The sequence below is a fragment of the Eubalaena glacialis genome, chromosome 9 (genome assembly GCF_028564815.1).
Source record: "Eubalaena glacialis isolate mEubGla1 chromosome 9, mEubGla1.1.hap2.+ XY, whole genome shotgun sequence".
NCBI classification, from domain to species: Eukaryota; Metazoa; Chordata; class Mammalia; order Artiodactyla; family Balaenidae; genus Eubalaena; species Eubalaena glacialis.
The window spans coordinates 115,929,544-115,953,246 of NC_083724.1; the positions used below are offsets into that span (position 1 = coordinate 115,929,544).

At 42.2% G+C, this 23,703-nt stretch overlaps 1 protein-coding gene across 3 annotated transcripts in view; it reads left to right on the forward strand.

Moving 5' to 3' along the window:
- Positions 1-23,703, forward strand: part of MSRA (methionine sulfoxide reductase A) — a 379,556-nt gene that overhangs the window by 133,768 nt on the left and 222,085 nt on the right. Inside the window, exon 2 of one of the 3 annotated variants that reach the window (XM_061200754.1) lies at positions 11,873-11,941. The exons of 1 other annotated variant lie outside the window; for it this stretch is intronic. In XM_061200754.1, coding sequence (XP_061056737.1) covers positions 11,873-11,941 — 69 coding nt within the window. Of the gene's footprint in view, positions 1-11,872; positions 11,942-23,703 lie in introns of those variants that run through there. One more of the 3 variants, XM_061200757.1, reaches the window with a different exon arrangement.

Genomic DNA, 23,703 nt, shown 5'->3' on the forward strand with positions numbered 1-23,703 from the left:
CCTGGGTGGGCTCAGTGGAAGGCTGCTTGCCTTGGCCTCCCACGTGCTTGATATTTTCAGACACGACTCTCATTTTATTCAGCAATGCTCCAGTCAGTCATTAGAGAATTCATCCCGGAATCAGCCCATCACTTGAATATCCAAGGATATACTTGAGCCCATATTCAAGGAAGATTACCCAATAGGCTTTGCTCTGCCCTCTCTAGTCCCTATCCATTCATTAAGTCAGGTGACCAAAAGCATGTTTGAAGAGCCACCCTGTCTCCACTGAGCTTCCCTGAGTTAAGATGTTCAGTTTTATGTCACTCTTTCATGGTAGACAAGTATAAAAAACATCGTAAAATGACTTTCTGTGTCATTTGTAGAACTGTAGTTGAAGATTTTGTCCATCATATTTCCTAATATGAATATGCACTGGGTTGTCAGATGTCCCTTAATCAGCCATGTGACCAAACCTGCTCTCTCAGGACACCAGTCCTTGGGGGACATCTTCAAAGTGGACGAGCTGCCTGTGCTGTTGCTCTAGTAAGAGCTGGATTCAAGAAAATTTCACTGGCTTTTTGGAAATCAGTGGAAGGTTTCATAGTGAAAACTTGATTTATCTTTTTTTTTGAGGGAAATATAGAATGTTTCAACAGCTTTTAAAATTATGAATGGTGAGCATAATTCCTGTTCAGTAAATCTAAAATAGATTTTCAAATATCCTTTTCTTCTGTTGTGGAGAAAAATTACAGGGGAGAGAGAAACAGAAAGGATGAGAGACAGGAGGGACAGAGAAATAATTAAAATACATACCAAATTCCAGAAAGGCAAAGTACTGCTGATGTACCAGTCTGCTTTCCTCTCTCCCTCCCTCCCTGCTTTCTTCCCTTCCTCCCTCCCTTTATCTTTCTCTCTCTGCCTCCTTCCCTCCCTCCTCCCCTCCCTCTCTCTTCTTTGCTGTAAAATAAAGTCAAACCTAGAAATACCTTTTATTTTTAGGTAAATCATATTTTAATACCATCTAAAATTTGTAATGGTTGATCCTCTTAAAATCCTTTTCCTTTTGAAAGGAGGACAATTAACATACTGCTTGGAGAAGGCAGATCAATTTCAGAGAGGAAATGGAGTGATAACTCTATCTTGAGGCCTTTTAAGATACTATGAACTACCCAGAATTTTAAAGCCTGGTAACAGTTCTGCTGCTTTGAGATACAAGTGGAATCATCTTGGGTGTTTGTCCTGAGCCTGGATAAAATGTAAGCATCAGGCTGATCTGAGCCCAGGGGCTGCTTGCCTGCCACTGGCCACTCCTGCATCTCAGCAATGCCCTCAGCCCTGGGAAGAGGCTCTCAGGCCGCAGGGGTAATCACGGGGTAGCAAAGACTGGGGACATTTAAAATGTTTTTTATTTCTATTTTCAAGAAAGTAATGCATCACATGGAACAAAATTCAAAAGGTAAAAATAGAATATTAAAAAAAGAAATTGTAGCATATTATACACATTATCTTGCCTGTTGATTTTTTCCCCCAATTAACAAGGCATCTTGTAGATAGTTCTATGTCTTTACCTATAGTTACCTCATTCTTTATAATGGTGCATATTGTTCCACATTATAGACTATTTTATGTAAAAGGTTGGTGCCAGTCTCTTTACAAACAATCCTGAAATGACTATCTTTGCACATGAACAAAATGTATTGTAGGAGCTAATCAGTGATGAATCTTGTTAATGGTCAGTGTTAATGTTCCATCTCCTTATCAATATTTTATTCCCCTCAGACTCTTCTGTCTCTTTCTCCTTACCACCACCAACAGTAATAACTTAATAAATTGAAAATGTATTGATTTAAATGGAAGCCAAATTGACATCCATGTTTATATCCATGACTGTTCCTCTTTCTTTCTAATTAAAGTCCCGTATTTAGCTGTATCTCCTTCATTTCTAATGTCAAAAGATAATTGAGACAAGTTCCCCTGTAAGGCTTGTAACAACATATTCCATTTTTGATTAGGAGCTTCCACTTAGAAATAAAGTCATAATTCGTTTTCATGAAAGAACAATCACGGAAAGCAGATAGTTCTGGCCTTACCCTGGTGCCGGCCTGCGTGGTGTGCTGAGGAAGATCTTGTGGGGGGAAAGACTGGTGTTGGTCTGGGACAGATTGCAAGGGGAGGTCTGGCCCGTCAGGCTCAGCTGAGCAGAGGGCCCGGTCATTTATCACTGTCATGGGGGTGGAGACGGGGGTAGGGGAGTCACTGGACCATTCCTGCCCATCGGCGGCCTGACAGCAGATGCGCTTCACTCAACCTCCAGGCAGATGCTGTGCCATCAAGGGGCTCCTTCCTGCTGGAGGCTGCTGACCCGGTCACAAGGAAGGAGGAAGCAGACCACTGCTTGCTACGGCGCTTTGCTCAAGCCCTGCGCCGCTTCCTCTCAGGGTGTGTATACAGTGTGTGTAAGAGCGTAATCAGTGGTCTTAGAGGCATACATGGAGGCTCCAAAGTGTTACTAGACTCTGATGATGGGATGAGAGCATACCTCTGTGGGGCTCATGCTTTAATTACATTTCCAGGACTTGGATGCTCTGCACAGCGCTGATTATTTTCATACGGGCAAACGCTGTAGTAGACGTGGAGGGGACTAAAGCAGCGCAAGCCGGGGACACCAAGTGTTTGAAGGGCAACGGTTTTTACAACAATACTAAAAAGTATGATCTCTGTGTGATCCTTTATAGATACATTTAACATTCATCTTCAAAATCTAAAATATGTTTAGGATCAATAGGAAACGTACCTTAGAAATCATTTTGGTGTACAGCCACCTTTATTTATTTACTTATTTATTTATTTTTGGCTGTGCTGGGTCTTTGTTGCAGCACCCGGGCTTTCTCTAGTTGCGGCGAGCGGGGGCTACTCTTCGTTGCAGTGCGCGGGCTTCTCATTGCGGTGGCTTCTCTTGTTGCGGAGCACGGGCTCTAGGCGCACGGGCTTCAGTAGTTGTGGCATGCGGGCTCTAGAGCGCAGGCTCGGTAGTTGTGGCACACGGGCTTAGTTGCTCCGTGGCATGTGGGATCTTCCCGGACCAGGGCTCGAACCCGTGTCCCCTGCACTGGGGAGCGGATTCTTAACCACTGCACCACCAGGGAAGTCCCTACAGCCACAGTTTTTAACACAACTGTTTTCAACACTGTTATTCACGGAGATGTCACATTCATCAAGCTGACATGTGGATTTTAATCCTTCAAGTAACCTTATTTTAAATGGAATTTCTCGTCTCAAGATTATCTAATTTTGGTAGTCATTAGGAATTACATGTGTTAAGAGGAGGCAGGGAGATTTCATAAAAGTCAGGTGGAAATTTTTCCATCAATTAATATTATATACTTATCACAGATGCCTAAATTAGACATGGTTCTTAAATGTGGTAATTAATAACAGTATTACACGAGTGAAAATGGAATTCTTCTAAAAATGAAATGAATGATGACGGAATGCTTTTCTTGGGATAATGCAGTGTGAATCGGGAACTCATGCTCGTCTGATAATCATGGGGTAACGGGATGTGTTAAAGAGCTGTAGGCAGTGCCGCTAACACAGGAGCCTCCGTAGGTGTACCTGGTCAGCAGCTCTAACAAGTGGGGCAGGCGCATTGCTGGTCAGTGAAGGATGAAGAGAAGGCAGGCGCTGTCTTACTATCTTACTGTATGACCCACAGTAAGCCCGGTGCCTGGCACATAAGCGATGTTCAGTCATTGTTTTCTGAACTGTGATGTTATTTGGATGGAATATGGATCCCTGTGCCTGGACTTGCTGGAGCAGCTATGTCCCCCCAAGTCCCTCTGTCAGCCTTCTTTCCTCCTTCCCCCACACGCCTGCCTATGAGTTCATAAGCTCCGGAGCCCTGCGCATCTCGGCAATAGTGCCCTCGTCAGGGGATTTAATAGGGCAGTCATGCAGCTGGGTCGAGTTGGTCCTGAAGTCCCTGAGCGTCTCCAGAGCTCCTCACCCAGGGGGCCTCGTGTTAAGGAGCAAGCGAGATTTCAAGGTACTCAAAACCCTGGAAAGAAAAGGGTCCGTATGCGATCAAGCAGGAAGTGATCTCCTCATCGGTTTTTCTCACTTAAGAGAGTTTCAGTGGTTTCTCTTGCTCTGTCTCCTTCTCAAAGAAAACAGAGGAATGGAACTCAAAGGAAAACGTTTAGATTTGTACAACTTGAAAATATACCTAATAGGATCTAGATTTCCTCTTTTTTCTTGCTATTCTCCACTTAACTCTATATTATTACTATTTTCTGACGCCGTGGAAGAAACCTTTTTATGATCATACTTTTAAAATTATGAGGTAATATTGCACCTGAGGACTGTGCCATAATTTATTTCATTATCCCCCTTTTATTGGGCCATATAGGTTTTTTACGGATTTTCACTATTATAAACAATTCTGCTATAAACATCTTTGGAAACCTTTGCCTCCCTTCTGATTATTTCCGAAGGTAGAAATAATTTAAAAGCTTTTGACATTCTTGATGCATATTGCCAGACTACTTTCCAAATAGATTGTAGCATTCCCACTTCCATGAACAGTATATGAGAAAGCCCATGTCTCTACGCCCTCATTGGTACTTGGCGTTGGTTTTGTAATTTTGCCATTTTCACGAATTAAAAATAGTGTCTCACTGTGTGGCCGAGCGAGCATCTACTCATGTATGTGTTTGTTATGGATATATTTAATTTTTTATGTGTAGTCTGTCTTCCTGTCATTCTCCACTTTCTCTCTGGCCGTGGAATCACTGTCTTTTACAGAATCATGGAAGCCTGCTTGGGGACGTACAGAAATAATTCTGACACTGGTTTCTAGGGCATCTGGTCTACCTCCTGCCCTCTCATTGTGGGCATCCCTGTGGTCACTCTCCTTTGCTCTCCTTTGCCGTCTTGTGGGGACACAGCAGGATCATTCTGGGCCAGTTTTTCTTAAGAGCAGGAAAGGGCTGGTGTCTGAGGCCTTGTGCACTTGGCGTTGCTGTTCCGGGTTTAGAGTCACACTCGTGGTCCTGTGCCCTGAGCAGACCTCAGAAAACACAGCAGGCACATCACGGAAAGTAAAAATGTCCTCTGCTTGCATAATGCTTTATTTTTAAAACACACTGTCATCCTCAGCTCACTCTTCTGGCCAGAAATCTCCTCTTAGGCTTTCTCTCAATAAGTTTGTTGATTAGATGGATCTCCTTGAGTGTAGGGTCTATGGAGTTTATCTTTCTTCCCACAGCAGCTGGTACCTGGCACGTACTAAACACGTAACTGCTAGTGGGTCTGAGCCGTAATAAGCTTCACCGTTTGGAGCTGATGCCTCACCAAACGTGTCCTCACTGGGGCTGAGCCCAGCCTTGCCCTGCCCTGTCCTGCCCCGTCACTGTGCCGTTCGGGCTCTGCTGCAGGGGGACCCCGGAGGCGCAGGGCTGCCTGAGCCCGAGGAATCACCACCTTCACTGGCCAAGAGCCGGTCTTCAGTTTGTTGTTCCTGGAGCAAAGGGAAAAGGCATTAACTGGAGGAAGGACAGCGGCTGGGGCATAAGGATAAAATCCTCAATGACAGGTGAATTTTTGTTTTAGTGCTACAATCTAAAATGTTCTCATCTGATTTTCCTGCCTTTTCCATCACGTAGTTTTTGCTTTTAGGGCGGCTCCCACTTAGATACACAGTCACTGGTCACCATGGGAGGAAGACAGTGTGGGCTGGCCCTCCTCTCCCCCTGGAGCTCTGAGGGGAGCGCTCGCCTCTGGGTGTTCCCAGCAGGGGGCACCTTCGTCTCACTCCCGCCATTGCCTTTGCTGGGGACGCCTCTCCAGCCTCTCCTAGCCACGACTCCCCCTGCCTCTAGTCGCCTACCTCACCAATCGGTAGGAAGGACTCCAGCTTCCTTGGACACAGGATGGGTGGAGAGCAGAGGTCGGCCCTCCCCGTAACTTGCCCACCACCATGTAACTTCCCCCCTCCCCCTCCTCACATACAGAGTACGCCCTGGATTAACATTCACCTTAAAACACCATAGCCAAAGTAACAGGCGCTGTAAGGAACAAAAATATGATAGAAGCACAGTGCCTCTGGGCAGAGGGGGCCGGAAGCATCATCACCTGACCTCTCCCAGTGCACCTGCCCTGTATCTGGGTGACTGGGCTGCAGCTGCATCCTCAGGACTCCTGCTGCCCTTTCTTTACAAATCAACGGTCATCAGTTCATACTTACAGCGCTGTGAAGGGCACCTTGGCAGGACCGGGGCCCAGGATGCCCAGTGTGATCAAAGGACCCTCTGCTGGAGACAGAGCCTCGTCCAAGGCTCGGGCTTGTGGGCCAGATATGAACCCGCCTTAGTTCCAGTCTGACTTGTCCTTGAGACACGAGGGATTTGGGATCTAGAGAAAGAGCCACAAGGAAACAGACAAGGGGAGGGGCTGTGAGACCATGTTTGGTTTTGGGGCCTGACAGATCTGTGTTACCTTATTTGTGAAATAAATGCACTCTTACTCCAGCCCCAAACTGAAGCTAATCGCCACCGATGAGCTTCACAGCGGCGTGAATGACTGATAGTAACACAGGACGAGTATGCGTTGGGTTTTGTGGGGTGACTATCATGACGGGGGGGCAGGCACCACTAGATGGTCTGCAGCTCTGAGGCTTCAGTCCGATATACAGCTGTTCCAGTCCTGGGATGATTCTGCGCCCAGCAGTGGACCCGGACTCCCAGGACAGCAGCAGCAGTTCCTGGGATCTCCAATTAGGTGGTGTCGCCATGGTCACCCAGACTGGAGGGGCTTGGCCCTACAGAAGAATCCTGAGGATCTGGGGGCCCACCCTCCAGTCCCCCACTTCCCTGCCATTTACCGATAAGTCCCCCCGACAACCTTACCCAGAAGACAGGAATTTTAGCTCTCAGCTTGAGCACAGGACGTGGTGCTAATCACCGGATGGTTTATGTCTGCATTTGCATTACTGCAGGTGCATTATTGAACTGTTATATTGTATTTTTCTGAAGGAAGAAAACAGTCATAAAGTCTGAAATGCATTAGACATTCATAAAACAAAACAAAACAAGAAACAGCATCAGCATCATCTTCTCAAGCTTTTGAAGTGCCCCCCAAATCCCCTTCAGAATCTCTCCGATAGTTGACTTTGACCCAATCGTGCTCTAATTAACCTCGCTGCTCCTCGAGCACTGGGCTTTCAAGATAAATGGAAATCTGTTCCTCGTCCTCACATGCCCTTGACTGAGGACACGTCATGGCCATCAGTAGAGGTTGTCCTCCTGGAGCGTGGGGCTTTAGAACATGCTCCCACGGAGCCCAGCCAGCCAGATGGGAGGCATCCACCCTGCTGTGGCCAGGCAGCAGATGTCCCTGTCACAGACCCCCTCCTGTTTCCGTGTCATGCTCTGCTGGTAATCAATAGTTAGTGCCCAATCAATGAGTGACTTTTCTGTTTAGTCAGTTTGATTGTTTCTGTGGTGAAATGTGCCACCAATTTTGAAAAAAAAAATTACAAATGCTGATTAGGTTCCCAGGTGAGTCTCCCCACCCCCAGTCTTATTTGACCTTTAGAATATGTTTAAAGGGTCTCTGGTTCTTTGGCCCCCAAGTCCTGTACTTGCCTCAGCAGAGTTTCAATGGGAAAATGCCCTCGGTTTGCAGGACTAGCACTGCCATTGCTTGGTTTTTAACAACTCCCCGTTCTCTCCTCATGGAATGGAAGGTAGCACTCAGATTTCCCTCCATTCTTTTATCTGTAAAGCTGTATAGAGTTTTGGAGATTTTCGAAGAGTCTTTTTAAAAATTGCAATGTATTATGTAGAAATGAGAAAGAAAATGGCTTTTCTTTGTACCATCTTTCTGTTTTATTCACTTAGACCTGGAATAACAAAGTGGTTTCATCACACATGCCCCCCCGAAGGAATAAGAGACTCTGTGGGGTGCTAAGTTGAGAAAAGATTTTGTGGTCATATTTGGGGATCATGAAAGTCTGCTGTGATTGATTAATGATGTCTGCCACGGGCATGAAAGTGGAGGAGAAGTAAATATGTGCCATGTGTTTGTCATTCCTGACTCAGATCTTGTGAAAAACAAAGTTCACAGGTAGATGGTAATACTAGCCTAACAGTTAAGTAATGTGTACTGCATGCCAGGCACTGTTCTAAGTGCTTTACATATATGAACTCATTTGATTCTCAAAGCAACCCACAAAGTAGGTACAAATGAGGAAACCCTTACAAATGAGGAAACGGAGGCACAACGAGGCTAAGTTGCTAAGCCAAGGTCATACAGCTAGGAAGTGGAAGAGCAGAGATTCAGGGTCAGGCAGTTTTGTTCCTTAGCCCTGGATACTGTGCTCTCTCTCCTTGGCTAATGCTGTGTCTTTGCTGTCCAGGGACTGATGTAAGGCTCAGCTGTGGTTCAGGAGAAAATGCAAAATCAAGTTAACAGGGCTTGTTATCTTTGGGCCTCAGGCTCTAGAATGAAAGATAAGACAGAGTCCCGGGGAACTTTGGCACTGAGGAGAGAGTTGCATGTGACTCCTCCTTCCTCTCTGGGTAGCATTTCCCGTCTTTCCACATCCATTTTCTCAGATAAGAGTAGGTGGATGGGAAGGGAAGAGGAGTGGCGTTTAAGGACTAGAACAGAGGAGTTCCTTGATCTCCAGGCCACCTGGCTGGGGAGACTCTGAGTGGCCATTTTCAATGATCATTTTTGTGTAAGGGACACATGTACATACAAAGAGAGATATATGTTTAGCGTATCAAATAATATATCTTTCATAATGGCTGAAGAGAGACTTTTTAGTAGTTTGTTTTCCTTCGTTAATTTAGCAACTATTTATTGAACACCTATGCTGGGTCCCACAGTGTGCTGTAATTGTGGAAACAGTGAACCAATATGAGCCCTGCCTTCTCTGAGCTTGTAGTCTACTTGCTGGAATAATGACTAAGTGTAAGGTGCAGCTCTGACTGTAGTAGAGGGAGTGAGGGACTGAGGTGGCCAGACCATGTGGGTTTTTGAAGCTGCATTAAAGAGTTCTGACTTTAGCCTAAGAGCAGTGGGAAGCCATGGAAAGTGGGGGAGAGGTTCGGAGACTTTGTGTTATATAATCAGAGTTAAAAGATAATTGTGGCGACACTGAGAAGAATGAATTAGAAAGGGGATGTGGAAGAGCTAGAGGTGCTTGTAGGAGTCCAGGCAAAGAGGCCATAAGAGTTGGGACTAGGGTGGTTTGGATGGTGAAGGGAAGAAGTGGAAGGATTCTAAAGATATCTGGAAGGCAAAATTAGCCAAATTTGGTGATAGATTAGATATGGATAGTGAGGGAGAGAGAATGGGCAAGGATGCCTAGAAAGTAGGAGGATGGTGGTCCTATTCCCAGAGGTAGGGATGCTGGAAGAGGGTCAGGTTTGGAGTGGAAGGATATCCTGCTGCATTGGAGGTGCTTTTGAGCTGTCCCAGAGGAGATGTCAAATAGGCCACACTCTTTATGGTAAGTGTTAGTGTTTCGACTGGACTATACGTAAGTCCTGATGGACTGTCCTGGGAAACTAAGTACTGCAGAAAAAATGTTAGAAATCTATAATTTTGTTGACTTTAAAAATCCAAACAAACATATTTTCATCTAGGAAGTAAGAATCTGACAATGACAAAGAAAATTGATAGAGATAAATATCTTGCATAATCTTCCTAGTTATTTTTGTTTTTGCATATTTCTCTGCCAGTCTTTTCCCATAAGCATTCACATTTTTGTTAGTTGTTATTATAGTCTACATTCAGCGTGTAATAGGATTGTTTTCACTTACTGTTATCCCAAATATTTTTTCACATTTCAATATATCTCTCAAATTCTATATTTAAAATGTTGCATGATATTCCATGCTTGTGATAAATCATGAATTATAATTTTCTAAGCTATTTCTCTGTTTCTGGATATTTAGTTGCTTTAAAGATTTCTTTATTACCAGTAATACTTTAATAAATATTTTTATGTCTACCACCTTTTTTTTCTCTCTTTAATGCATTTTTCCTTAGATTAAATTTTTATGAGTGGGATTAGTGAGTTAGAGTTTGAATGGGTTTACAACTCTTGATATGTGTAAAGGCAAACATTTTAAAACCTCCGACAGGGGCTTCGGGGTCCTAACTGTAGAACAGAGCTGTGGCCTCCACGTGGAGCCCCATCACGTTCCTTTGGATTCAGTAACCAATGGTCCTAACCATACTTGAGCACTGTCCAAGGTCCCAGGGCCACCTGTGACCTTCCCTCTTGCATCTGCTGGCGGTGCCAGTTAGAGCCTCGAGGCTGTGAGGCTTGTTCTCCGGTTCAGCCTGGCTCCTCGCCTTCTCCCAGCTATTCTGTTCTTCAGCTAGTGCCACCATCCCTCAAGAATCCGGGGAAGCTGCTGAACTGACGGTATCCTGAAGGGATCGTCTAGCTAGGCTGAGCCTCGTAAGCCTTCAGGTTCTGACATACTTGCAGTGGTGCTGCGGAGGGTGCCTAGGGTTCCCATGGATTTGGGTGGGGTTCTCAAGACCTTCCATGACCTGGTGCCTGCCTACCAATCCATCCTGAAGTGCCATTGCTTCTCAACATGTCTCCTCTACTGCGCCCAGACTAGACTCTAGTCTGGCCCAGATTGATGCCTTGGTGGCATCTCCTCCTGGCTCTCACTCGAGCTGCTCCCTCACCCTCTGCCTTTCCAAACCCTGCTCCTCCTTTTAGACTCGACACTAGTTGCAATTCCTCTAGACCCTGGCTCTGCCTTGCAGCTTGCTGTCCCTCTGCTGCAAACTCTTACAGAACCTTTAGTCCCCACTCCAGGACTTAGCACACAATGGTAAGCCTTCCAGTAAAGTTCGCTCTTGAAATTTTTACCTCTTGAAGATAATTGTACACTCCTCGAGGGCAAGGACCATGTCAGTCTTCCCCTCTAAACGCCTCAGAGCCTAGCTTTGGTGCTGAGCCCTGTGCCAGAGCTCACTAAATCGAATGTGACCCATGAAATCAAAATATAAGTGCACCGTGATGCAGTGTCAAAGTGTTTTAGCCATTCTTTTCTTATGTATTTTCAACATAAATGCCCATATTCAGACATTCCTGAGGATCTTCTTAGACTACTCGTAGATGGACCATGCTCAGATCTTCTCTATCTGGTTGCAGTTTGGGGGTTATAAAAATAAGTTAATGTTGGAAAACCACAAGCTGGTCACTTTTTATTTCGAAGTCCTTGATGTGCACTCGGGTGGGAAGGATGATTGGTGGAGGTGACGAGGGTGGATGACGAGTAGTAAGAAGCACTGGAATGAAAGTCTGTCTGGTCTTTAAAAGGCAAGCGTCTCTGGCCCCTGGAACAGTGCTTGACTTGTGAAATGATGTCTTCTGCTATTCTGGTTCTTGAAAAATTGGTCCCAGGCTTACCCTGCTGTCTTTACAGCTCACTTTACTTCTGATCATCAGGAGTCCTCAGGGGAAGCCACCTCAATGCACCCTGGAATCCCGAGCTCTCCTGGTTCTCCAGGGCACAGCCCGGCATACAGGGGACCCTCTGGCCGGGAGTCAGGAGCTTCCAGGCTGGGCTGGCTCTGCTGCCCCCGCCGCTGCACGGCTCTGCACGTGCTTGGGTCTGGGCACGCTCACTTGTAAAATGACATGCCTGAATCAGGCCATCTCTAGGCTCCTTTGTAACTGAGATTAAAAACAAAATAGTTGAAACTCTCTTAAGAGGGTGAGCTTTGGTACCGTTGCTAACTAAACATGAGAAATAGGCTCTCTGACACATTTAATGACATGTGTTAGTATGTGTGTAGAACTTTACACTTAACTTGCATTTCTTTCTTTCTTTCTCTTCTTTTTTTTTTCTAGCCAAACATCATGTCAATGGCAACAGAACAGTTGAACCTTTCCCAGAGGGAACACAGATGGCTCTATTTGGTAAGATAACAACTCTGAAAGAAAACCCAAATTGTGTGCAAAGCCTAGTGCCAAGTTTCTGAGTTTTAGCAAGTGTCCTCAGGGCTTCAAAATCTGGGCTCTTCTAGATATACAAGTCGTTGCAGCCAAAAAACTATCAAGTTCTTAGTATATCTGGGATCAGAAAAGCTCATTCTATAGAATTTAGTATGCTTTCCTTTCTCACTTTGCAAATCAAATATCAAACTGTGTATTTACTATTTCTTATGTCCACACTGTGAATTAACCTGATAATTTAGGAGTTGAGTTTTTCTTTCCCAGGAAGGATTTTTTTTCCATATATATACGTATATATATACGTATATATATATATCTTTATTAAAGCTGGGATTCAAGGAGTTTTGAGATGTTATTCCACAAAAATCAATAATCAATCTAATTGAATGGTCTCTTTCTCTTCCATTACGAATTGAGCATATTCCTTTTGTTTGTTTGTTTCTTCTGGTTCCTTCCCCTTAGCCTTTATACAGATTCTATGATCTCTTTCATCCTAAAAACCTGAATTCCCCTTTCTTCATGCCCCCCTCCAGCTTCCATCTTCCCCTGGTCCTGATGGAAGTCTCCTACAAGGGCTTTTGATGTAAAACTGCTTTAGGCATTGAAGTGTCTTTGAGCCAGAAATTAGCCTCCTGACAACACTGTCTCTAAATTAGCATATTCAGGATAAAATGTTTCCCTAATCCCAGAGTTAGTCATCACTGATGATTAACAGTTGGAGAGTTATGAAACAGGGACCCACTTCTGCCTAGGTGTTTGTAAATCTTGCTCTGTATGGGCTGTCATCTTTTAAAATGTACTGGTCAGTGATTAGGAGTTATTATGTTCAGAAATTTAAATGGAGAATTTGGTTTTTGAAGGAAAAAGCATCAGTGGTCACTATAAGATGTCTGCTAACTATTTGATTTGTTAACTTTCCTCTGAGAAACTATGTTCAGATGATGCCATTTTACTTAAGTTGTAGGCCTAGCACAGTGTCTGTTACCAGGGGACAACAAATGTCACATCAATGTTCAAAGGGTTCTTTTGATGATTTTTTTTTGTCTTTCAGATTTGTGAACCCCTAGAAACTAGGTTAGAAACTAGGTTCCGTGTCATACTGGGAAATGTAAAATGAGACTGACGTGTCATAGATTTCCCCCTGTCGTGGTATTGGAGGAAAGCCTCCTTCCCAAAGGACTGATGACATTGTTTGCCACAGAATTGGAAATATCAGTGAATAAAGCTCCGTGGCAAGATTATTATTACTATTATTTTGTCAAAGGTTTGGTTTAGAGTGGCCTTCCTAAAAATCCTAACCCAAGGCCTTCATTGTTTGACTCTGGGCAAGCAACTCCCCCCTCCAAGCCTCAGTTTTCTCACCTGTAGAATGGGAAGGCTGACGGGGTGCTCTGAGACCCTTCCCTTGGCTTCTGCATCTTCCATACTTGGGGCTGAAGGCTCATCTGGCCTCAGGCAGCCCTGGGAAGCCCACTGTGAATGGCCAAGGGGTGTGGTTTTAAAAGAAATGAATCCTGTGCATAATTTCTACCAGTGCAGAACTATACAGATGATAAAATAGAATATCTCTTGACATCTAAGGATTTTTGCCTTATTAGAACTGCTGTTTGGCTCTTCCAGATACTTAAATGAAGGCCTCTGTTTTCGTTAAGTGCATGCAAGCATTTTATATTTGTGTTTTCAAAACTGTCCTCACTTGATATGGCTTGTCCACCTGGCCTGCAGTGGAGTGAGGGAGTGGATGGGTTTTGGGGTGGGCTTCTGTCATTTCGGTTGTTTATAGCTGTACTGAAAAAGTCAAACTAAGTGCACCTCTTTGACATATCTTGGGCATTTAATCCTCTCAGCACCTTGTAAGGCTGGTAGGATTACATAATCCCCTTCTCAGAGAGCTCACATGATTTATCACAGGTCCCTCAGCCAGAGATGGTGGAGCTTGAATTTGAGCCCAGGTCTAACTGACCGGAAGTCCACGCTCTTTTTACCATGTCCCCTGACTCTTGGCCTGGTTACAGGAGTCCTGGGAGAGTCTGGTAGAGTCAGAAATGCCTTTCAGCTGGATCCATGCACAAAAGCATGATTTCCAGCCAAGCCAATTTAGCAAATTGATTTGTGAATTTCTATGCATTCCCAGAGTGCTCTGAAGGACTCTTGAGACACAGCTTTTGCCGGGAAAATACTGCTTGGAGTGACGTCTCCTACTATTTATCGTTTTCCCCCATTTGATTTTAGTAGCAGGTATTAATGTGCAGGAGAATGTCTTACATTGACTTGACTGTGAGATCACCAAAGCAACAGTGGCACTTTCTACTTGTCCAGACTCATTCTTCAGCCTGGGAAGTCAGTATTTTATGCCAAAAGAGTATCACCAGTTTCAATTTCATTATCTATTGGTTAATCATTTGAATGTACCTTACAGAATGCTGTCTAAATAGAAACTTTTAAATTTAATCCACTCTGAAAGTGGCCACTGAACCAACGGCCATTAGCATTGAGCTTAGGGTGGATGATGTAAGGAAGGGTAGAGTGAGGGTCAAGGGCAGGCTCCGTTCTGAAAAATGTATGAATGTGTTATTATATCAAGTGGCCAGAGAATATACAGACGGCTCCTTAAAAGCTCTTTCTGGCATGTAATCTTCACAGATTATTTTTAAAACAAAAAGACGTTCATTTTTTCAGGTTTTCTTTCATGGCCCAGTCAGTTTTATCCTTGTCTTGTTTTTCTGTGATCACGGTTCTTTAGCCTTTCTGTTGCCCTTGTCTCTCCTCCGCACTTTAGGACAATGGTAATGAGGGTAATAGGCCTGCTGTCCCGGTGGGCTTCTACTCGTCTGTATGTGATGCTCTCTTTCAAGTCAGTGGGAGCCCCTTTTTTACAGGCCGGAGAAGCGGAACCGAACATTTTGCAATTACTGAACGTCTTTGTTCCAGGTGGCTGAGTGCGCTATGTCTGCCATCCCTTTAATCCCACCACAGCCCTGTGAAGTGGGCATCACTGTGCTGTTTTAGAGATGGAGAAACTGAGGCACCCAAAGATGAAAGCAATATGGTCAAGTAGAGGGACTGCTTTCTCTGGCACGAGGACATCCACGTGACACTTGCCAGCATGCTGTGCCTGACCTAGAAAGGTCCTCTCCGGCTTGCGATAACTTCAGGAAGGTGACATCCTGTTGGCGGAGGGTCCCTCCATCCTCGCAGAGAGCAAGCCTCCGGCCTCTCTGTGGTGGTCGTTCTTAAGCACGGAGCAGCTATTCACTTTATTAAAAGTACTCCATAGTCAGGAAGATTTATCATTTCCAAATAAAATAGACATTTATTAATTGAGGAGAGTGCCGAGAAGTCAGGGGTTGGGGGCTCCAGTCTTAATTGGTGAAGATTTTTAGTACAGTTTGAAAAAATGAAATACAGTTTTTTAAACTTTCGAGTTCAGTACTTGACCATAACACTTATCATCCAAACTAGGATACTTTTGAGAGTGAAAAGGGTGCTGGTAAAAATTATGTTAAAATAATGAGGTACACACCCGGAGGACTTCAGGCACATGGGATATATAATGTTGCCCTCTAATGAGAGTGTATATTATAAGACATTGTGTCAAGAATAATAAATACACATTGAGTAAAGTTGAAATTGAAAAATAATGAACTTAGAGATATAAAATGAAATAAACAAATGAAAAAATTCCAATGCAGTAGACTTACATTATGTACCGTATAGCATCAACACCAGTAGTTACACAACTTCCAGGATTTTACTCAGTAAATATTGTTATACTCTTTCTGAATGACTTGAAATGAACAGTTAATTCATATTTATAAAACCTGGCTGGTAGCATTTCAATAAGAGACGGGGAATTATCTGTTTATACCCTTGCAATTCTAATATTATACTAATACTGTCCAATGATGTAGGGTAATGAACTCTCCATCAGTAGAGGTATTCAAATGAGAGATCGTTCCTACCCAGTTGGGAAGTGGAAGTAAATAGCCTTTAAGATCCTTTCTTCTCAGTTAATGAGAATTTTCTCTGTTTCAGAGTGTTAGACCTCTCAGTTAATGAGAATTTTCTCTGTTTCAGAGTGTTAGACCTCTTTGGAAAAATTACTCCTAACTCTAAATTCTTTGATCGTATCATTTAGAAACCCATATCCAGGCTGTTTGGTGAGAGGTAAAATTCTGCAGTGAGAAACTGTAGTGGTCAGGAATTGATGGATACCAAGCAACCACAGCAGAAGTACCTCTGCGAATTCTTAGGGTCGCTGTAGGTTTTTAAGCTCCTACTAGCCTGATAGCAATGGCTCTGGGAACTCAAACCACTGCAAAACCTGTTCTCTATGTCAGGTTCTCTTGGGCTCTTCAAACAAGAGGGAGCAAAAGACAATCCAAGACATCATGAAAGTGTGCTATGATCTTGTTACACTTCTCTGTTTTTAGCCAGGGGGCCAAGAATTTGCTAGACTCTTTCCTGACTAGCTGTGTGGAAGGACTGATCCCAGAGCAGAGGCCAGTGGCTGTCAGAGGCCCATAGATAGGCCTCACTCTGGGGGACTCACCTTCTGTACCCCAAGGCAGAAGAGATCAGTGTCTGTAAGATGAACCAATCATAAGATATTCCCCCCCCTCCGCCCCCCCACCGCCCCGACTTGAATTAGAGGTGAATTAGAAACAGCCACAGTTACTTTGTCTGCCAGCCAAGAAAACAGCATTGAAAGCAGCAGGCGATACGTCCGACTTCAATGGAAAATATATTGGTGTCTCATTGGCTAGGATCCAACATTATGTTGGTAAATAATCAAATCCCGGTGTGGCATATTTCTCCCTGAACCTTGACTGAAAACTATTGAAGACCATTCTGTGAGCTGTGGAGCTGCAGTCACTTATGCTAGGAAAAAGGCCAGAAAGAATGACTTTGAAATGTGTTTGTAATTAACTAAACAGTCTAAATTCACAAGATCGTTAGAACAGCAGGTTGCTAACTGGCGCGAACTTCTTATGTGAGGAGGCATTTGGGGAAACAAAAATAGACCTTCCTTCCATGGTGATCTGAAGCACCTTTAAGGGACAGCAACGGGTCGTCTGGAGACATGTTGTAGGACACATTTTATTTTATGTACCTCTTTTGCGTGTGTGATGATCACATTTCCTTTTTGAGTATGGAAAGGTCTGGTGATAATATAGGCAAAGGGGAAGAGACTTTCCAGAGCCTGTGTTGAAAATTCCTTTTGGTTTGTGTGGCACTGCACGGGATGGCCCTGGTCCTGCTCGAGAAGGCACAGGCGTGGTGTTGGAGAGGGTGTCCTGGAGTGGAGAGGGTGACAGCGTGGCAGCAGGAGTGCGGGAGGGGATTTCTGTGCCAAGAGAGAGAAACTGCACCCCTAGTAGGAAGGAGTGGGTCAAATAGTGTCTGACAAAGTAACACTTGTCTGGAGATCACGTCTCCATCAACCTCAACTACATGGAATGCTTGTAAGAACCAGAAAGTAAGCATGCCCTGCCCACCAAAAGTTGCGGAGAAGTCCCCAGAGAATTCAGAATTCACTGAGGTCTTTGGAGTCAGACAGATCCTGGTGCGTGACTTTAGACAAGATTCTTGGGCCTTGCTATAAAATGAAATAAGGGAAAATTAAAATATATATAAGAAATGGCAAAATAACATACATTAGAATTAGGTGAATATTAGACCAAAGAAAAATATGAGAAGTAAAATATGCAAAGAGGGCATGCTACAATACTATATAATTGATAAAAATTGGCCACAAATGTGGCTCTGTATTTCCTAGCGGCAACATGAAGATCAGTTGGTTGTATGATTGGTTTCAGTTTTTTAGAATTGTGGTAAAATATACATAACAAAGTTTACCATTTTAACCATTTTTAAGTGCACAGTTCAGTGCACTTAAACAGTGCATTCACATTGTTATGCAACCATCACCACCATCCGTCTCCTGAACTTTGTGTCTTTCCAAACTGAAATTCTACACCTATTGAATAATAACACTCAATTTCCCCTCCCCACAGACCCTGCAGCCACCGTTTGACTTTCCTTCTCTATGAGTTTGACTACTCTAGGTACCTCATATAAGCAGAATCCTACACTATTTGTCCTTTTGTGACTGGCTTATTTCACTTAGCATAATGGCCTCAAGGTTCATCCAAGCTGTGGCATGTGTCAGAATTTCCTTCCTTCTTAAGGCTGAGTAATATTCCATTGAGTGCACATTTAGTTTATCTATTCACCTGTCAACGGACACTTGAGTTGCTTCCACATTTTGGCTGTTGTGAATAATACCGTTATGAACATGAGTGTACAGATATCTCTTTGAGACCCTGCTTTCAGTTCTTTTGGCAAATACATCCCAAAGTGGAATTGCTGGATCGTATGATAATTCCCTGTTTCCTTTTTTGAGGAACCCCTGCATACCATTTTCCACAAAGACTGAACCATTTTAGATTCCCATCAGCAAAGCACAGGGTTCCAATTTCTCCACATTCTTGACAACACTTGTTATTTTTATTTGTTAATAGCCAGCCTAATGGGTGTGAAGTGGTGATTTTCAGTTTTACTTAATGATCCTGAAAATCTACATGATTGGGGGAACCATAAAATTTCTTGATTCTAGAACCAGAAAGAAATTTCTTTCAAGGTACTTATAAGGAGGACACTGTGATGTAAGACAGTCAGCAGTACTGCTGACAGCGCCCTCAGCATGAGCATTGAGAGGAGATTCATGAGCCCTTGGTCACACCACTCTTGTCTTTGGGCTCCTGACATCCACCAGGAACAATCCTGTCCACCTTCCCCCACGGGTGCCACAGTGTGCTTCCCTGGCTTAACCCAGAAAGAAGTTACTTGTATTGTATCTAAAACAATCGAGGGACTAGATAACTTTTAGGGAATTTTCTATCAATATTATTTCTTTCAGTGGAGTTTTAAAAAATATTTATTTTTTCATTCTTTTTTTTTTTTTTACACACACTGTGTTTTATTTTTACAAGAGATAAATAGACTGACACCAAGCATTGTACATGGATGACCACAACAAAAGCAACAATGATTGCAATTACCAAACATGAAACACACTCATACTATGTCATAATATTGACATTCAGTCCAGTAATCCTCCACTGTAACAGCTCCTTTACTTTGCAGTGAAAATTGATTTGTATATTCTTTGCCTCTGAGTCCTTGTGGGATTTTTTCTTTTTTTAAATTCAAACAGAAAGTCACAAAAATTATACTCATCCTCATCAGTTCACTCAGTCCCATGTAATTAATTTTTTTTTCATCTTGATCTTTTGTTAGCACTTTTATGAGCTCATCAGTTTTTCATTAGAGTTCTGAAAATGCTTATTCATTCAGTTCAGCAGTACAGTCAGGTACCAGAAACCTGTACTTGTCAGAGTCTTTTCCATGAATTTCCTGAAGATGAAACCCTTTTATAGGAACATATTTACAAAAGCATCAGAGTACACCCAGAACTGTCTGTAAATGACAAAAGACTTAAAAATGACCACGGTTAAAGATTTGATGAAAGTTCATAATAATGCAGTTGACAAGAAAATTAGTTATTTCTGAGATATACATTTTAAAGTAATAACTAGGATTATGACTTATAACATTATACCAGAACATATAAGATATTTAGAAATTTCATGTAATGTCTGAAACATTTATATTAACATATTTCCATACAAATAACCCAATGAAAGTTTATTAGTCACCAATTTTATACACATCAGTGTATACATGTCAATCCCAATCGCCCAATTCAGCACACCACCATCCCCACCCCACCGCAGTTTTCCCCCCTTGGTGTCCATATGTCTGTTCTCTACATCTGTGTCTCAACTTCTGCCCTGCAAACCGGCTCATCTGTACCATTTTTCTAGGTTCCACATACATGTGTTAATATACGATATTTGTTTTTCTCTTTCTGACTTACTTCACTCTGTATGACAGTCTCTAGATCCATCCACGTCTCAACAAATGACTCAATTTCGTTCCTTTTTATGGCTGAGTAATATTCCATTGTATATATGTACCACAACTTCTTTATCCATTCGTCTGTTGATGGGCATTTAGGTTGCTTCCATGACCTGGCTATTGTAAATAGTGCTGCAATGAACATTCGGGTGCATGTGTCTTTTTGAATTACAGTTTTCTCTGGGTATATGCCCAGTATTGGGATTGCTGGGTCATATGGTAGTTCTATTTTTAGTTTTTTAAGGAACCTCCATATTGTTCTCCATAGTGGCTGTATCAATTTACATTCCCACCAACAGTGCAAGAGGGTTCCCTTTTCTCCACACCCTCTCCAGCATTTGTTGTTTGTAGATTTTCTGATGATGCCCATTCTAACTGGTGTGAGGTGATACCTCATTGTAGTTTTGCTTTGCATTTCTCTAATAATTAGTGATGTTGAGCATCTTTTCATGTGCTTCGTGGCCGTCTGTATGTCTCCTTTGGAGAAATGTCTATTTAGGTCTTCTGCCCATTTTTGAATTGGGGTGTTTGTTTCTTTAATATTGAGCTGAATGAGCTGTTTATATATTTTGGAGATTAATCCTTTGTCCGTTGATTCGTTTGCAAATATTTTCTCCCATTCTGAGGGTTGTCTTTTCGTCTTGTTTATGGTTTCCTTTGCTGTGCAAAAGCTTTGAAGTTTCATTAGGTCCCATTTGTTTATTTTTGTTTTTATTTCCATTACTCTAGGAGGTGGATCAAAAAAGATCTTGCTGTGATTTATGTCAAAGAGTGTTCTTCCTATGTTTTCCTCTAGGAGTTTTATAGTGTCCAGTCTTACATTTAGGTCTCTAATCCATTTTGAGTTTATTTTTGTGTATGGTGTTAGGGAGTATTCTAATTTCATTCTTTTACATGTAGCTGTCCAGTTTTCCCAGCACCACTTATTGAAGAGACTGTCTTTTCTCCATTGTATATCTTTGCCTCCTTTGTCATAGATTAGTTGACCATAGGTGCGTGGGTTTATCTCTGGGCTTTCTATCTTGTTCCATTGATCTATGTTTCTGTTTTTGTGCCAGTACCATATTGTCTTGATTACTGTAGCTTTGTAGTATAGTCTGAAGTCAGGGAGTCTGATTCCTCCAGCTCCGCTTTTTTCCCTCAAGATTGCTTTGGCTATTCGGGGTCTTTTGTGTCTCCATAGAAATTTTAAGATGATTTGTTCTAGCTCCGTAAAAAATGCCATTGGTAATTTGATAGGGATTGCATTGAATCTGTAGATTGCTTTGGGTAGTATAGTCATTTTCACAATGTTGATTCTTCCAATCCAAGAACATGGTATATCTCTCCATCTGTTGGTATCATCTTTAATTTCTTTCATCAGTGTCTTATAGTTTTCTGCATACAGGTCTTTTGTCTCCCTAGGTAGGTTTATTCCTAGGTATTTTATTCTTTTTGTTGCAATGGTAAATGGGAGTGTTTCCATAATTTCTCTTTCAGATTTTTCATCATTAGTGTATAGGAATGCAAGAGATTTCTGTGCATTAATTTTGTATCCTGCAACTTTACCATATTCATTAATTAGCTCTAGCAGTTTTCTGGTGGCAGTTTTAGGATTCTCTATGTATAGTATCATGTCATCTGCAAACAGTGACAGTTTTACTTCTTCTTTTCCAATTTGTATTCCTTTTATTTCTTTTTCTTCTCTGATTGCCATGGCTAGGACTTCCAGAACTATGTTGAATAATAGTGGTGAGAGTGGACATCCTTGTCTTGTTCCTGATCTTAGAGGAAATGCTTTCAGTTTTTCACCATTGAGAATGATGTTTGCTGTGGGTTTGTCATATATGGCCTTTATTATGTTGAGGTAGGTTCCCTCTATGCCCACTTTCTGGAGAGTTTTTATCATAAATGGGTGTTGAATTTTGTCAAAAGCTTTTTCTGCATCTATTGAGATGATCATATGGTTTTTATTCTTCAATTTGTTAATATGGTGTATCACATTGATTGATTTGCGTATATTGAAGAATCCTTGCATCCCTGGGATAAATCCCACTTGATTGTGGTGTATGATCCTTTTAATGTGTTGTTGGATTCTGTGTGCTAGTATTTTGTTGAGGATTTTTGCATCTATATTCATCAGTGATATTGGTCTGTAATTTTCTTTTTTTGTAGTGTCTTTGTCTGGTTTTGGTATCAGGGTGATGGTGGCCTCATAGAATGAGTTTGGGAGTGTTCCTTCCTCTGCAATTTTTTGGAAGAGTTTGAGAAGGATAGGTGTTAGCTCTTCTCTAAATGTTTGATAGAATTCACCTGTGAAGCCATCTGGTCCTGGACTTTTGTTTGTTGGAAGATTTCTAATCACAGTTTCAATTTCATTACTTGTGATTGGTCTGTTCATATTTTCTGCTTCTTCCTGGTTCAGTCTTGGAAGGTTATACCTTTCTAAGAATTTGTCCATTTCTTCCAGGTTGTCCATTTTATTGGCATAAAGTTGCTTGTAGTAGTCTCTTAGGATGCTTTGTATTTCTGCAGTGTCTGTTGTAACTTCTCCTTTTTCATTTCTGATTTTATTGATTTGAGTCCTCTCCCTCTTTTTCTTGATGAGTCTGGCTAATGGCTTATCAATTTTGTTTATCTTCTCAGAGAACCAGCTTTTAGTTTTATTGATCTTTGCTATTGTTTTCTTTGTTTCTATTTCATTTATTTCTGCTCTGATCTTTATGATTTCTTTCCTTCTGCTAACTTTGGGTTTTGTTTGTTCTTCTTTCTCTAGTTTCTTTAGGTGTAAGGTTAGATTGTTTACTTGAGATTTTTCTTGTTTCTTTAGGTAGGCTTGTATAGCTATAAACTTCCCTCTTAGAACTGCTTTTGCTGCATCCCATAGGTTTTGGGTTGTCGTGTTTTCATTGTCATTTGTCTCTAGGTATTTTTTTATTTCCTGTTTGATTTCTTCAGTGATCTCTTGGTTATTTAGTAATGTATTGTTTAGCCTCCATGTGTTTGTGTTTTTTACGTTTTTCCCTCTGTAATTCATTTCTAATCTCATAGCGTTGTGGTCAGAAAAGATGCTTGATATGATTTCAATTTTCTTAAATATTTTTTCATTCTTTATTGTGAAAAATTTCAACCATACATAAACGTAGACTAATATAGTGAAGCCTCACTAACTTAGCTTCAACAGTTATCACTCAGGGCTTATGTGTCTCATCTCTAGTCCCATTCACTCTCTCTTCTTCATCCCAGGTTATTTCAAAGTAAATCTCAGATATCAGATCATTTCATCCAGGAATATTTTGGCACATACCTCTTTTTAAGAGCAGTTTTTAAGAAAACATACCACAACGCCATTATCACACCTAAAAAAATAGTTCCTTAGTATCATCAAATATCCCATGAGTCCATATTTCCACTATTGTCTCATAAATGTTTTTTCAAACCACCTGTTTGAATCAAGGTCCAAATAGAGTCCATACACTGCAATGGGTTGACATAAATAGTCTCTTTTAATCTCTAGGTTCACCTCTCTCTCTCTCTTTTTTTAAAAAATAAATTTATTTATTTATTTATTTTTGGCTGTGTTGGGTCTTCGTTGCTTTCTCTAGTCTTGGCAAGTGGGGACTACTCTTTGTCGCGGTGCGTGGGTTTCTCATTGTGGTGGCTTCTCTTGTTGAGGAGCACGGGCTCTAGGCGCACGGGCTTCAGTAGTTGTGGCACGCGGGCTCAGTAATTGTAGCTTGCGGGCTCTAGAGTGCAGGCTCAGT